The sequence below is a fragment of the Mytilus galloprovincialis genome, chromosome 1, assembly GCF_965363235.1.
Source record: "Mytilus galloprovincialis chromosome 1, xbMytGall1.hap1.1, whole genome shotgun sequence".
NCBI lineage: Eukaryota > Metazoa > Mollusca > Bivalvia > Mytilida > Mytilidae > Mytilus > Mytilus galloprovincialis.
In genome coordinates, this window is record NC_134838.1 from 45,658,337 (window position 1) to 45,674,163 (window position 15,827).

The following is a 15,827-nucleotide window of genomic DNA, read 5'->3' on the forward strand; positions in this document are numbered from 1 at the left end:
TTTACAAATTATTACTTGAAGGAAGAGTTGTCTCATTGGCACACATACCACATCTTATATCTATTGAAAAAGTATTTATAGTTTTTGCTAAAAGTATTTGACTGGCTCTTACAGTGTGTTGAAAGTCAAATTAATCTAAATATTGACCTGACTTGCAAATGTGTAGACTTTCACTTCTGAATAACATAATACAGCAAATAAAGTCTTTCAAAGTTTATCCACAACACGTATTAGAAACAAAAAGTTTATAGGAGTTGAAAATGGTTGTTTTCTTTAAAACAAAAATAATCATTTCTTTCAGTCTCCTAACTTTTGACCTTATAAACTCTTCCATCCTGCAACAGATTTTAAGCCCTCAAATTCTATAATTTAAACCTGTCATTATTATAAATATGACATATGGAAGTTCAAATTATTTTAATAACCTAATTCCCAGTGGCTAAATCTATAAAATAGACTACTGAATTATATCAACCATTTAATACATATAATATAGGTAAATCTGTTAAATTGCTTCATTTATTATTGAATACATAGTGTGCCAACTCCATTCATCTAACTTTAGTAGTTTAGTTATAGAAATGATTTTACCTAGTTGGGTACCTAATTATATATTTTTAAAGTGGGTTTATAGTTGCCTTCATGTGTTGTGAATCTTCAAATCTTATTGATATACATAAAAGTAATTTTTCATCTGTATTGTGTGTTTAAAGTGTCCCTTCTTTTCTAATATATTAATTTCCACCCATATACCAGGGTTGAATCGATCATGAAGAATAACAGTAAAAATTCTTGCCATATGACGTTAAGGGTAATTTTTGGTGCATGATGATATAAAGTACACTTTCCTTAGACTATAAAAATTTTTGAAGAATCATGTTATTTTTTTCTCCAAAAATAAAGGTATTATCGATAACTATTTGAGACTTCACTATAAGGATATTTTCATGAATCATGGTTAAATTTAAACCCAATTTGATGCTAACTGTAGCTGAAAAATGTATGGTGGACCACCAATAGACTTGGTTAGACCGAATATAAGTGGTTTCATGTTGAAATCCATATCAGGTTAGAAACAATGAGATTTTGAATGATAACCAAGGAAAGCACTGTTTTTTTGGTTTGTTTGCTTTTTTTTGTTTTTTTTTCTTTCAAATTATAAATTCTCTAACTGAATTTGTATATATTTTAATTTTCAGTCTATGTAAATGTTATTTGAATTTTTCTTTTACTTTATTGTTGAAAATGTTCTCATACTTCATTGTTGAAAATGAATGCTATTTTTAAGGTATGAACAAAATCAATCTTCTTTCTTTCCTTTACATCACTTTGATTTGAGCTGTTTCTGATTACAAAAGAAAAAAAAAAAACATTTGTAGTTTCATTGTAGTGAGAAATAATCCGTGGATTACGTGACAAACTAGGTCACAATGATCATAACAACTTCTAACCGATTTTACAATTAAATTATAAATGACTTTTCCGTGTGCCTTCATTAATCATGATTTCACAACAATGTTTATAGTAACATTTGTGGCGAGATATCATTGTAAATTCTAGTTTATGCAGAATCAATAGACCAATGTTACAGAGAAACTTGAACAACTGAAACAGCGGAAATGAGCATGGAAAAAAAAGGATTTCTAATATTATAATTCTTGACAATTTTTAGAAAGGATTGTTCTCTTTTGAAAATTCACAATTATTTTTGACGTAAAAGGAATGATCAAAAAGATATGCTTTATAAAGGTAACATAAACTCTTAAATTTGTATTGTGACAAGCTTCTTACAACACTCTGTTGCAATATTTTTAATTTGCTGATTTTAAACTTATAAAACCAAAACATCCAGTAATTTAGAGCTTGACATGATGAAGTAGACACCTGTCTATTGCTGAAGACTAAAAAATAGTAAATGTTACACTCCTGTTTATTGTTGAAGACTAGCTGTTACCCACCTGTTGATTGTTGAAGACTAACTGTTGCCCTCCTGTTTACTTGTTGAAGATTGTATATATATATATATATTACCCTTCTGTCTTAGTTGAAGAATGCAATTTTACCCTTCTGTCTTTTTTAAAAACTGTATTGCCCTTCTGTCTTTGTTGAAGAATGCAATGTTACTGTTCTGTCTTTGTTGAAGAATGCAATGTTTCTGTTCTGTCTTTGTTGAAAACTGTATTGCCCTTCTGTCTTTGTTGAAGAATGCAATGTTATTGTTCTGTCTTTGTTGAAGACTGTATTGCCCTTCTGTCTTTGTTGAATAATGCAATGTTACTGTTCTGTCTTTGTTGAAGACTTATTGCCCTTCTGTCTTTGTTGATGAATGCAATGTTACTGTTCTGTCTTTGTTGAATAATGCAATGTTACTGTTCTGTCTTTGTTGAAGACTTATTGCCCTTCTGTCTTTGTTGATGAATGCAATGTTACTCTTCTGTCTTTGTTGAAGACTGTATTGCCCTTCTGTCTTTGTTGAATAATGCAATGTTACTGTTCTGTCTTTGTTGACGAATGCAATGTTACTGTTCTGTCTGTTAAAAACTGTGTTGCCCTTCTGTCTTTGTTGAAGAATGCAATGTTACTTTTCTGTCTTTGTTGAAGAATGCAATGTTACTTTTCTGTCTTTGTTGAAGACTGCATTGCCCTTCTGTCTTTGTTGAAGAATGCAATGTTACTGTTCTGTCTTTGTTGAAGACTGTATTGCCCTTCTGTCTTTGTTGAAGAATGCAATGTTACTGTTCTGTCTTTGTTGAAGACTGTATTGCCCTTCTGTCTTTGTTGAAGAATGTAATGTTACTTTTCTACCTTTGTTGAAGATTGGATATTACCCTTCTGTCTTTGTTGAAGAATGCAATGTTACTGTTCTGTCTTTGTTGGAGACTGTATTGCCCTTCTGTCTTTGTTGAAGACTGTATTGCCCTTCTATCTTTGTTGAAAACTGTATTGCCCTTCTGTCTTTGTTGAAGAATGCAATGTTACTGTTATGTCTTTGTTGAAGACTGTATTGCCCTTCTGTCTGTGTTGAAGAATGCAATGTTACTGTTCTGTCTTTTTATGCCCCACCTACGATAGTAGAGGGGCATTATGTTTTCTGGTCTGTGCCTCTGTTCGTCCGTCCGTCCGTCCGTCCGCTTCAGGTTAAAGTTTTTGGTCAAGGTAGTTTTTGAAGAAGTTGAAGTCCAATCAACTTGAAACTTAGTACACTTGTTCCCCATGATATGATCTTTCTAATTTTAATGCCAAATTATAGTTTTGACCCCAATTTCATGGTCCACTGAACATGGAAAATGATAGTGCGAAGTTCAGGTTAAAGTTTTTGGTCAAGGTAGTTTTTGATGAAGTTAAAGTTACATCAACTTGAAACTAAGTACACATGTTCCCTATGATATGATCTTTCTAATTTTAATTCCAAATTAAAGTTTTGACCCCAATTTCACGGTCCACTGAACATAGAAAATGATAGTGCGAGTGGGGCATTCGTGTATTATGGACACATTCTTGTTTGAAAACTGTATTGCCCTTCTGTCTTTGTTGAAGAATGCAATGTTACTGTTCTGTCTTTTTTATGCCCCACCTACGATAGTAGAGGGGCATTATGTTTTCTGGTCTGTGCGTCCGTTCGTTCGTCCGTCCGTCCGTCCGTCTGTCCCGCTTCAGGTTAAAGTTTTTGGTCGAGGTAGTTTTTGATGAAGTTGAAGTCCAATCAACTTGAAACTTAGTACACATGTTCCTTATGATATGATCTTTCTAATTTTAAAGCCAAATTAAACTTTTGACCCCAATTTACGGTCCACTGAACATAGAAAATGAAAGTGCATGTTTCAGGTTAAAGTTTTTGGTCAAGGTAGTTTTTGATGAAGTTGAAGTCCAATCAACTTGAAACTTAGTACACATGTTCCTTATGATATGATCTTTCTAATTTTAAAGCCAAATTAAACTTTTGACCCCAATTTCACGGTCCACTGAACATAGAAAATGAAAGTGCATGTTTCAGGTTAAAGTTTTTGGTCAAGGTAGTTTTTGATGAAGTTGAAGTCCAATCAACTTGAAACTTAGTACACATGTTCCTTATGATATGATCTTTCTAATTTTAAAGCCAAATTAAACTTTTGACCCCAATTTACGGTCCACTGAACATAGAAAATGAAAGTGCATGTTTCAGGTTAAAGTTTTTGGTCAAGGTAGTTTTTGATGAAGTTGAAGTCCAATCAACTTGAAACTTAGTACACATGTTCCTTATGATATGATCTTTCTAATTTTAATGCCTAATTATATTTTTTATCCAATTTCATGGTCCATTGAACATGGAAAATGATAGTGCGAGTGGGGCATCAGTGTACTTTGGACACATTCTTGTTGAAAACTGTATTGCCCTTCTGTCTTTGTTGAAGAATGCAATGTTACTGTTCCGTCTTTGTTGAAGACTGTATTGCCCTTCTGTCTTTGTTGAAGATTGCATATTACCCTTCTGTCTTTGTTGAAAACTGTATTGCCCTTCTGTCTTTGTTGAAGAATGTAATGTTACCCTCTTGATGTCTTTTGGGTTTTTTTTTGTCGTTGGTCCTTCTCATAGACATTCTCATTGATATATACCCCACATCTCCTATAATTCATAATATAATTGATCTTAAGGGTGTAATAAGACTCCAGTTTACTATACAATAAATCAGAACTTTACATCTTTTATCATATGAAAATTACAGAAGTGCTAATTAAGAATAGCATTAAGTGGCACTTGAGGTTGGCAATTTGTAAGCAGGTTAATTTGCGAGCACTTGTTCTAAGTACACACTGCAATATGTTACTCTAACCTTCACAATGGAGATATGATTCATAATTACGTATTGATTTTCATGTATCCACTATAAACAAGGCAATAATTAAAATGTTACATCTACAAAATGTATCAGGAGTATATCTTTTATTTTCAATTATTTCGGTCGGCGTAACATATTGCAGTTTCTCTAATGAAAAATGGAAAACCGGATACTGCCCTACGGAAGATATGTCATTTGAACCTGTGTATTGATCAATAATTTATTCACATGATCGTAGAGCTCGGTGATTTAAATTTTATGCTTTATTTTTACCGACCACATGTTAACTATTTACATGGAGTTAAATTGAAATAGTATGTGAATATTGATTGTTGCCTGCAGCATTTGGAAGGCAGTGGTAATTGAAATTTTAAAAAATCCTAATACTTTTAAAAAGTAAGTAACTTTACATTTTAAAGATTTTAAAACATTTTATTTGTCAGAAATTTAATCTTACTGTATCTGTATGTAAAATTACTCTTTATAAAACTTTTAAAAGAAGGAAAAAGTCTGAAAAGATTTGAATCTGAATAGAGACTATGAGTCTAATATACAATGTTTGTAATCCAATTTGTATAAGTCTAAAATATTTGTTTTGTTATTGTTTTTGTTGTCAAAAATTTTTGTGTGTGATATTTGTTTACCAAAAAATTACATGGTTTTGAAAAGATAGTAAGGTCATTCTCTACATTTAATGAAGACTTTGTAATTATAAAGTAGAAAAGGCCAAAAACAGAATACATGCATTCAGGTGGTGTTCTAATCAGATTACTCCTCATTAATGAACTCTTTCATTAAAGTTTTTAATACATATAAGGTCGTCAAATTTGAATAGAATAACTTAGAGAAAGGATCCTTTAAGATTTAAAGATGTATCAAAACTTGTTTTACCAGCTTATAAATTGTGTTTCAGATTTCCATTTAAAACAATTATTCTGCTATAGTGAACAGCAGACTTTTTGTGATTCTGTTTACCATTACAAAACAACATATTTTTTTTTGCAATAGTGTGTATATCAGATTTTGATTTGTGCACTGGTAGCTGTTGCATCTGCAGTACTCAGATAGCCAGTTATAGTGTCTGTTATATATCTTTTGAATTTTCCATATTTCCGTATTTTCTTAAGAACTGAACTCTGTGTTTCACACTAGTTTGAAACTACAATATCTTTAAAAAATCTGCATAAAAATAAAAAGAAATAGATAAAAAAGCTTATTTATAACCTAGACTATGTCAAAACAAAACATTGAAATTATTCCTTCAGTCTTCATGTATTAACTGATTACTTATTAGTTGTGCTACCATCAGTCCCTGGTGCAAATATATTTTTATTGTCTTTTTATGTTTCTTTTTGAATTATTATATCTAAAAGATTCATAGATTTGCAATGTGATATTATATTTGACTACTCTTTTTCTTAATCCAAATATTGCTGAAACTTATTTATTGTGAAAATTGTTATTCCTTAGGATGTTAAGGATGTGGTTGGGGTAGCACCCCTGCTGTCTATACTATTTTGATTAATTTTGACAATTACACAGCCCCTTTCCCCAGACCCAAGCTTGTCCTCCCAAGTCAGTGGTGCTTATTGAAAAGCTAATGCTTTTGTGTAAGAAGGATGAATATATGTTTTTTCTTGCTCCTTTTTTCTCCTTTCCTAAATCAAATTTGCTTTAAAGAGCGAAAAAAACTGCTTCTAATCTTGTAATCCAGAAGGTTTTCCTTTGATTCGTGATGCAGAATACTGTTTAAAGTTTCATGACAAAAAGTCAGTCTTTTTCATGTCAACAGCTTGCTGTAATAGACATATACAATCTTTTCATAAAACATGTCTTACCTGCAAAATATGCAAATAAATTAATTTTTTGTCATGTTTGATTATATACCAACATTGAATTATTATTGTTATTGACAAATGTAACATTTCTACGATTTTCATCACTTTAACAAATCGTAAGTTTCAACAATTTCATCAACGATGTTATGACAAATCCTATGATTTACATAGTCATAAAAATCATTTAGAATTAAATGTTGTGCCCTAACCTTGATCTGTAGAATTAGCTTTTGCTCAGAAGGAATTAATTTTTTCAATGAGTGTAATATTTATGGATTATATGGGTTAGTCAGTCTATTTCAGATGAAAAACCTTGAAAAAGTTGAGCTGTAATTGTTGAAGCCTTATTTATTCGGTCATTCCCCTATTTTTCTCACAATTGGATATGTGTCTCAGTCAGGCAGCAATGGAGAAGATAACACTGACCTTGCATGCCACAGAAAACTTTTGATATTTTCATTGTGATGCTATTGAGGGAAGCAGCTACATGTATGGGGTCTACCTGAAGATATGTCTAGGGCCAAAATCATTGGTTAGAAACTAGACATAAAATTGGCTATGTCTCATGAATGAATAAATACACTGTCATTTCAAATTTGATTGTAGACAAATAAATTCAAATAAATGCCTAGACATAGTGATCAGTTCTTACAAGCAAAAGAACATTATATACAATTGTTTTGGTTAGGTTTTCATTTTTGATATTTATTTTGCACATGCTTTAAATATCAATATGCTACCAAGAGTACCAGCTCTTTTTGTCGAGCCTTCGACTTTAGTCGAAAAAGAGAGACTAACCGATCGTACATTCCGTCGGCGGCGGCAGCGTCCACAAATATTCACTCTGTGGTTAAAGTTTTTGAAATTTTAATAACGTTCTTAAACTATACTGGATATACTACTAAATTTGGACAGAAGCTTGTTTATGATCATAAGATAGTATCCAGAAGTAAATTTTGTAAAAATAAAATTCCAATTTTTCCGTATTTTATTTATAAATGGACTTAGTTTTTCTGCGGGGAAACATTACATTCACTTTTTGGTTAAAGTTTTTAAAATTTTAATAATTTTCTTAAACTCTCTTTAGTTTGTACCAAACTTGGACAGAAGCTTGTTTATGATCATAAGATAGTATCCAGAAGTAAATTTTGTAAAAAAAAAAAACCAAACCATTTTTTCCGTATTTTACTTTTAAATGGATTTAGATTTTTTGTCAGAAAACAACACATTCACTCTGTGGTTAAATGTTTTAAAATTTTAATAACTTTCTTATACTATTTTTAATTTGTACCATACTTGGACAGAAGCTTGTTCATGATCAAAAGCTAGTATCTAGAAGGAAATTTTGTTAATATTTTGCACCTGTGTATCTGTATTTTACTTATAAATGGACTTCTAGTTAACATTACATACAGTCTGCAGTTAAAGTTTTTAAAACATTTATTAGATTCATAAACTATCCTGAACTTTTACCAAACTTGGACAGAAGCGTCTTACAAATCATAAGATAGTATAAAGAGGAATATTTTTATTGATTTTTTTCCTCATTTTTGTTGAGCCAGCGATTTACAGCAAAAGTAGGCAAGACACTGGGTTCTGTGGAACTCTTACAAATTTTTAAAAATCTATCTTCATTTTGTTGATACAAATTGATAATTGTTACCTGTTTTTACCCTTAATTATATTAATATGCAAAAATATTTTAGTAAAGATAATGTTGAATATAAAATTTTAAGGAAACAAATTCTGAGATGTGACATAATAAACTTGATTAGTATTCAGACTGATAAAGGTATAAACATAAAATGTTGACAATTTTACTGTCGTGCATGATGGTCCCAGTGGAATTACTGGTGAAACAAGAACAATAGAAAAACCAATCTTTGAATAATTAAGGTGACAAAATCAATACTTTGTTTACCTTCGGTATTAAACCATACTGATGAAAATTTATTTCAGAATTATACATTTTTTATTCCAAATATACATGCAAGTGCTTCATGTATTATTTTAACTCAACTGTTTATTGGGAAAATGCATTAATTAAGAAGCTTAAAACACTTATAATTTTAGGATGTTTTATGTTAAACTTTGCTACAAATTGATAAAAAAAAATATGCTTACTTCTGTATTATTTGGTCTCTTGTGATGATTAATTTAAGACTAAAAGGGGGCCTCGGTCGCTGAATGGTCTAAGTAGTTACTACTGTAATCACTAGCCAGTCAACACTGAAGTTGTCAGTTCAACCACCACTAGTGTGGGTTCATTCAACTCTTATCTTAATTATATACATAAGTGAACCAACACCTTGTGTGGTGATCGTGCGGTAGGGTAAAAACGAGTGGATACCGCTAGGTATTCACAGTCATCTTGAAAAAAATGAATATGTCGACAATAAAGACAACAACACTCATGTTTTTACCGCATAGTATCTGTTTATTAGGTCTACATGTTTCGCCTAGTAGATAGGCATCATCAGGACAATTATACAAAGAAATATGACAGTGAAGTATGAATTTTGTGGTTTAGCGTTTTAACCGGAAGTGTAAGTTACATAATAGTAGTTATGGTGACGTTATATCAATAGAAAGTGAAAGTGAAAGTAAATTAAAATAGAAAATATATAAATAGAAATGTTAGTGTTTTCTTGAATGGTAACAGCATCTCGTGTGGTTGACATCTATCCCGTTCTTTGTAGTTAATCTTAGACGTCTTATCTTAATTGACTAGGATTGTCAGTTTTCCTCTGGAAGGCTCGTGATTTTCTCCGGCCACAAAGGACCAGCTTCCTCCACCAATAAAACCTGGCTGCCACAAAACATTGGTCATAAGTGGTGCTTAAAAAGGGTGTTAAAACACAGAAAATCAAATCAGATTTAAGACTGAAATAATGCAAATGATTATTCGGATATCATTGATTTGGCTGGTAACACAAAGACATTTCAGTTTGTGTTCATATTCTTGTTGTCTGAAATATTGCTTCAGCACAGTTTGTATTTAAAAGGTCATTAAAAAATTATCTTGAAAGCTAAAATTCATCTATACACAGATGTGCAATTTAAAATGATTATCATTGAAACCATGCATTTATTAATTTTAAGAATAATTTGATAAATGTGCTCATAAATTTCTTTTTATGAGGCAAGTTTCAAATTATGAAATTAAAGTTTGAATAATTAAGTTACCAATTCTGGATCACTGTAGGAAATTACTGGAGTAAACTGAGTGTATGAAGCAGCTGACAGCATTCAATTAATAGTTATCCCACAAGGATGCGGTGTGTCAGTGTAAGATCACCCCGATGGCCGGAGGCCAGAGAGTGATCTAACACTGACATACCAAGTCCGAATGGGATAACTATTTTACATCCTAGCTATTTTAGATTTCAATTTATTTACAATTCATAAAATCTAGTTTAGAACGCCACACAACTATTATAATATATACTTTATATATTACTATATGATGTATACCCTTTATGACTCCCGAACACGAAGAGTAGATATCAAACAATGTCAACTTGTCCCACTGGCCAATCGGTCCACACTATATTGCCACTTTATAAAAAAATTGCCCCACTCTTGTTACCGACTCGCCCCACTTTTGAAAAAGTGTAAAATCAAATTGAACAATCAGTCTGACAACTCACTTATTAATGAAAAGGTTTAAACCCCACTGAATAAAGGTCTGCCAACTCGCCCACTTATAAAACTATCTTGCTTCCTTTAAGTATGTTAAATTACTGATAGTTTGTATCCAGTCGTCCTGGTGTAGTGGTATGTGTCTTGGCTTGATATGCTAAAGATCTTGAGTTCGAATCCCATCATATACACTGGATTTTTTCTACGTGAATTTTGATAGATAGTCTTTTCCGTATGATTAATTATATGTTTTATAGTGGATTTGGCATTCCTGCCAAAATGTTACAGAACAAAGGAAAGCATGCATAACAAAGAAACTCAAAGTGGGGTGATCCTGCTGTTTGAACAAAGGAGCTGGGATGTTATATGTAAACATTGCTCATTTTTCGACAGAACGTAACTGTCCCCAGTGCTACTGATCGTAACAACCTGTTAATTTGACCTAAACTTAAAACTGCAATTCCATGTTGTGGTTGACTGCATTTACTGATCATAAATAATATTGACCCACTGTTGATAAGAATCTCCTTAAGGTATCTCTTGAAGACAAGACAAGATAAGAAAATTAGGGCTATTGGTTGGACTCTGAATGTTGATATTATTTAACAAAAGCAATCAACACCAAAATTTCCAAATTGGTTGACCAAGTTTGATAAGTAGGTCAAGTAAAGTATTAATGAAACACCATGATGCTTTACAAAGCTAAAATTAAAATGACACAATAGTTCATAAATGTCTCCTGAATGCATTACAAACTCCATATGAATATTTGAAGAATACTTGAACTGGTGCTTTGCTCATTGTTGAAGGCGGTACAGTGACCTATAGTTGTTAATTTCTATGTCATTTAATCTCATTGGCAATCATACCACATCTTCTTTTTTATATTTGAACTTGTGTTTATAGGTTGTACTGAACACAGATTTTATAAATCAATATTTCGCTTGTGAAAAAAATGGTATTTGAATTGAACACAATTATATCAGACTATGTGTAATTTGTTGAAATATGATCAGTCTCAGATATATGTGTTCATTTGAGATTTCTGTAAATTCAAGTTGTCATTTTAAATAGTACACAGTTTGACTATTTATTGTAGATACCATTTGCAAAGTTTGTTTAGTTTTTTTAGTTCAAAGTTTTTAGTTCAAAGTGATGTTTCAAAAATAAATATGATTTAGGATTAAACTTTCAAAGTCAAACAAACATAAATTGATCCCTCTATCAGACCAAGCAAAATTGGAAAAGTAAATAGTTTATTTAAGGCTTATAGCTATTGAATCACTTTTATTTACTTTCCTTTGTTCAAAGTCTTTTGTCATTTCCCAACCTTTAAACAGGAAATGTTCACAGGTGATTTATATAAGTAAATAAACACATTCTCTGGACTAAATTCACAAAAAGTAAGTAACTTTTACATTTTCATTTTGTGATTTTGAGATATCTTTTAAGTTTTGTAAGTTTTCCTTAAAAATTTAACATCACACAAATCCTATTGTCTTTGGTATATTTTTGATTTCAAGTTCTTTCAACTTAAACTTTTATGTAATATGTGAATCTATTGTTTATACCACAACTTAAAAACTCTCAGTACTGGGGTACGCAAAAAGTGACAGTACACTTATATCTGATTAAAATACAAATCCATTGTCCACAGCTAGCTAACAATGCTATACAAATGTCCTGATTTCATTTCTCTTTTTACTTGTAAAACCTTTTTGCAATCTTTGGGATAAGTTGTTATGATAAATAACCTTCAAATTTTTTGATTGATATCAAAATTTTTAGATAAACTAGATTTGAGTATTGTCAAATCCTTGTGAATGAAGTATGAACACAGAATCTGTATTTCAATCAGTTTATATGAAATTCCTCATCTGATTTGCTTTCAGTATAGAAACTACTCTTATTGCATTTCAAGTGATATATATATATATATATATATAGAGAGAGAGAGAGAGCCCAGGTGGTCGTGTGGTCTAGCGGGACGGCTGCAGTGCAGGCGATTTGGTGTCACGATATCACAGTAGCATGGGTTCGAATCCCGGCGAGGGAAGAACCAAAAATTTGCGAAAGCAAATTTACAGATCTAACATTGGGTTGATGTTTAGACGAGTTATATATATATATATATATATATATAGCAAAAGTAAATAAACACGGTGTACAGAATGTATATAATAATATTTTTAAATTTGCAAACTACATTTCACATCAAATAATAACAGTTCGTTAAAACGAACTGTTATTATTTGATGTGAAATGTAGTTTGCAAATTTAAAAATATTATTATATATATATATATATATACGTACGTCTGAGTCAGTGACAACTCTACAACAGATGTATCCATCGGATCGCCATCAATGATGGTGATACATGGCTGTGTACATAATGTATATACAACTCGTCTAAACATCAACCCAACAATGTTAGATCTGTAAATTTGCTTTCGCAAATTTTTGGTTCTTCCCTCGCCGGGATTCGAACCCATGCTACTGTACATCTGTTGTAGAGTTGTCACTGACTCAGACGTACTTATAAATATAATTATTTTCTGTGACTGTATATTACATTAATTTGTAGGATCCTTTACTATAGATAATTTAGCTGATCTGTAACAATAACATCTTCATGCCTTATATATCATGTACTGTAGTACGCCGCTAGATTAAAACTGACGAGGAAAGGTAACACACGGCCAGCGAAAGCTTTTTTTTGAGAGCCCAGGTGGTCATGTGGTCTAGCGGGACGGCTGCAGTGCAGGCGATTTGGTGTCACGATATCACAGTAGCATGGGTTCGAATCCCGGCGAGGGAAGAACCAAAAATTTGCGAAAGCAAATTTACAGATCTAACATTGTTGGGTTGATGTTTAGACGAGTTGTATATACATTATGTACACAGCCATGTATCACCATCATTGATGGCGATCCGATGGATACATCTGTTGTAGAGTTATCACTGACTCAGACGTACTTATAAATATAATTATTTTCTGTGACTGTATATTACATTAATTTGTAGGATCCTTTACTATAGATAATTTAGCTGATCTGTAACAATAACATCTTCATGCCTTATATATCATGTACTGTAGTACGCCTCTAGATTAAAACTGACGAGGAAAGGTAACACACGGCCAGCGAAAGCTCTTTTTTTGAGAGCCCAGGTGGTCGTGTGGTCTAGCGGGACGGCTGCAGTGCAGGCGATTTGGTGTCACGATATCACAGTAGCATGGGTTCGAATCCCGGCGAGGGAAGAACCAAAAATTTGTGAAAGCAAATTTACAGATCTAACATTGTTGGGTTGATGTTTAGACGAGTTATATATATATATATATATGGAACAAGTCATTAGTTTTGTAGAGTTGTAACCTGTCATATTTGATACATGCTAGAAATCTCTTTGGCGCAATAAATATAAATTACATAATTTTCATCAATTGATATTTAAAAAATTAAAAAAGCATACACACTAAAATAAATTGATCTGTTATTTTGTAGGTTGGAGAAAAACTGAATAGTCATGTATAGTACTAGACATGTTAATTTTCATTGTCAATACTGGATCTACGAATGATTTAAACAGTAGACAGTCTTTTGAAGTTTGATTTCTTTGATGTTTAATCATCCATTTTTAAAATGATACAACAGACAACATCTGTTGATTAATAATATTTCTTATTAAAAATTACAGTGTGCAATTCAGGTATATTTGATAGACAGAACATATAATCTAAATTTTATAAGTCTTTGCAATTTCTTCTTTTAGGAAGTGACGGGGAGGAAAACAATGCTGATATATCCAAAGTAGGACCAGGGGCCTACGGTGCTAGTGGTGAGACTCAACAGTTACCGCCATCTATCTACATGGAGCGCATGTGTACAGATATCAACTCTCTAAAGAAACAGTACAATAGACTGAAACAGAGGCAGAATCAAGCTCATATCATTATAGCAGGTAAACATATCATTTTTAGGGCCCTTTATAGCTAGCTGTTCAATGTGAGCCAAGGCTACATGTTGAAGACCGTACTTTGACTTATAATGGTTTACTTTTACAAATTGTGACTTGGATGGAGAGTTGTTTCATTGATACTGATACCATGTCGTCCTATATTTATATGTTAGAATCTGGTACTTAATAGGGAGAATTTCTATTATGACCAACTTGTGAATTTGATATAGCAAGGTCACTGTGTCCGTTGGTTAAACTCTTGTAGGAACAACAATGGCACAGTCATATTTCCAATATTCTTCATTGATCAATTCCTTGTGGGAGGCCTTGAAGCCTTTGTAATTTAATGTAAAGTGTTAAGGACATTAGTCATCTGGTTGTTATATTAGATGACCTGCTTTTAGTTCTCATATTTGGCCTGATGACCTAATTGTCTCCTGATAAAGGAAGTGACATTTCAGCCATTCAAGTATTAAACAAGTTCAGTTGTGAATTTTTGTAGATGTACAATTTTGGTCTTAAATATTTTTTTCTCCATCTACTATGATTGATCATTATCAGAACCATTGTGGTCATATTTGAGATGAACTTTTGGCTAAGGTATAATTCCAGTCTGATATATATTCCCCCCCACAATTTTTGTGGGAAAAATTTGATGATATAGGGAATCACTGAAGCATGACATGAGCCCCCCCTCCCTTATAAAAAGTTCTTGATCCTCCATTGGTTTGGCTATCATTGATGTATTCTCTGTATTCCTATTGTCTTTGTCAAATTACTAATCCTCCTGTTTACACACATTGTGCAAGAGACAGTAACTGACTGTTTAAATTACAGTTTTGAATCCGACTATGGGCAGTATAACTTGGACCTATTTGATATCATCTATAAATGTTTTGTGCAGTGTTGATAGCTTTATCAGAGTTTAAGTTGGCTAGGTTTCAATACGAAACACAACAAAAAAAGAAAACAACAAAAGTACCAGCTTATAAATTGGTTATTTGATTTTCCGTATACATGTACTTATTATGGAAATGTCAGCTGCTTGATTCCTTGTTAGAAGTCTTGAGTTCTCACAATAAAAGTTTCGTGTAGGTTGTTGCAGCTGCTATTTTATAGTGTTATTGTATCAGAAAGCCATAAAATTGATATGTACATGTAGTTTTGTTCAATGCAATTTCACCTTATGATATGAATATTAGTAGATTTATATTCTCACAATATGACATCAGAAAAAAAAACAAGTTATGAGGGGGAGTAATTGTCTTTATAGTACAAAAACAAGTTATGAGGGGGAGAGTTGACGTAATTCAAAACAAAAACAAATACATATTTTAAAATGAACTCTATAATAAAAAAGAACAAGAAAATCAATTTCATACGAAATGTTCTATTGTCAAAGATAAGTGCCAATCATGATGTGGGAGTAAAGAAACCCAATAGTCACAAGATGTTACCAAGTGTTGTGAACACAGATGTCATTTTCATGAAATCATGTTATTATTGATATATACATTTTCCATGGGATCTCATGTGACTTTCGTTTGAATGGGGTGACCACTGTTGTTTAA

At 32.0% G+C, this 15,827-nt stretch overlaps 1 protein-coding gene across 2 annotated transcripts in view; it reads left to right on the forward strand.

Annotated features, from left to right (window-relative positions):
• LOC143075742 (TBC1 domain family member 30-like) overlaps nt 1-15,827 on the forward strand; it is a 75,704-nt gene that overhangs the window by 56,899 nt on the left and 2,978 nt on the right. For both annotated transcript variants that reach the window (XM_076251304.1, XM_076251313.1), the window contains one exon: nt 14,071-14,259. In XM_076251304.1, coding sequence (XP_076107419.1) covers nt 14,071-14,259 — 189 coding nt within the window. The remainder of the gene's footprint in view (nt 1-14,070; nt 14,260-15,827) is intronic.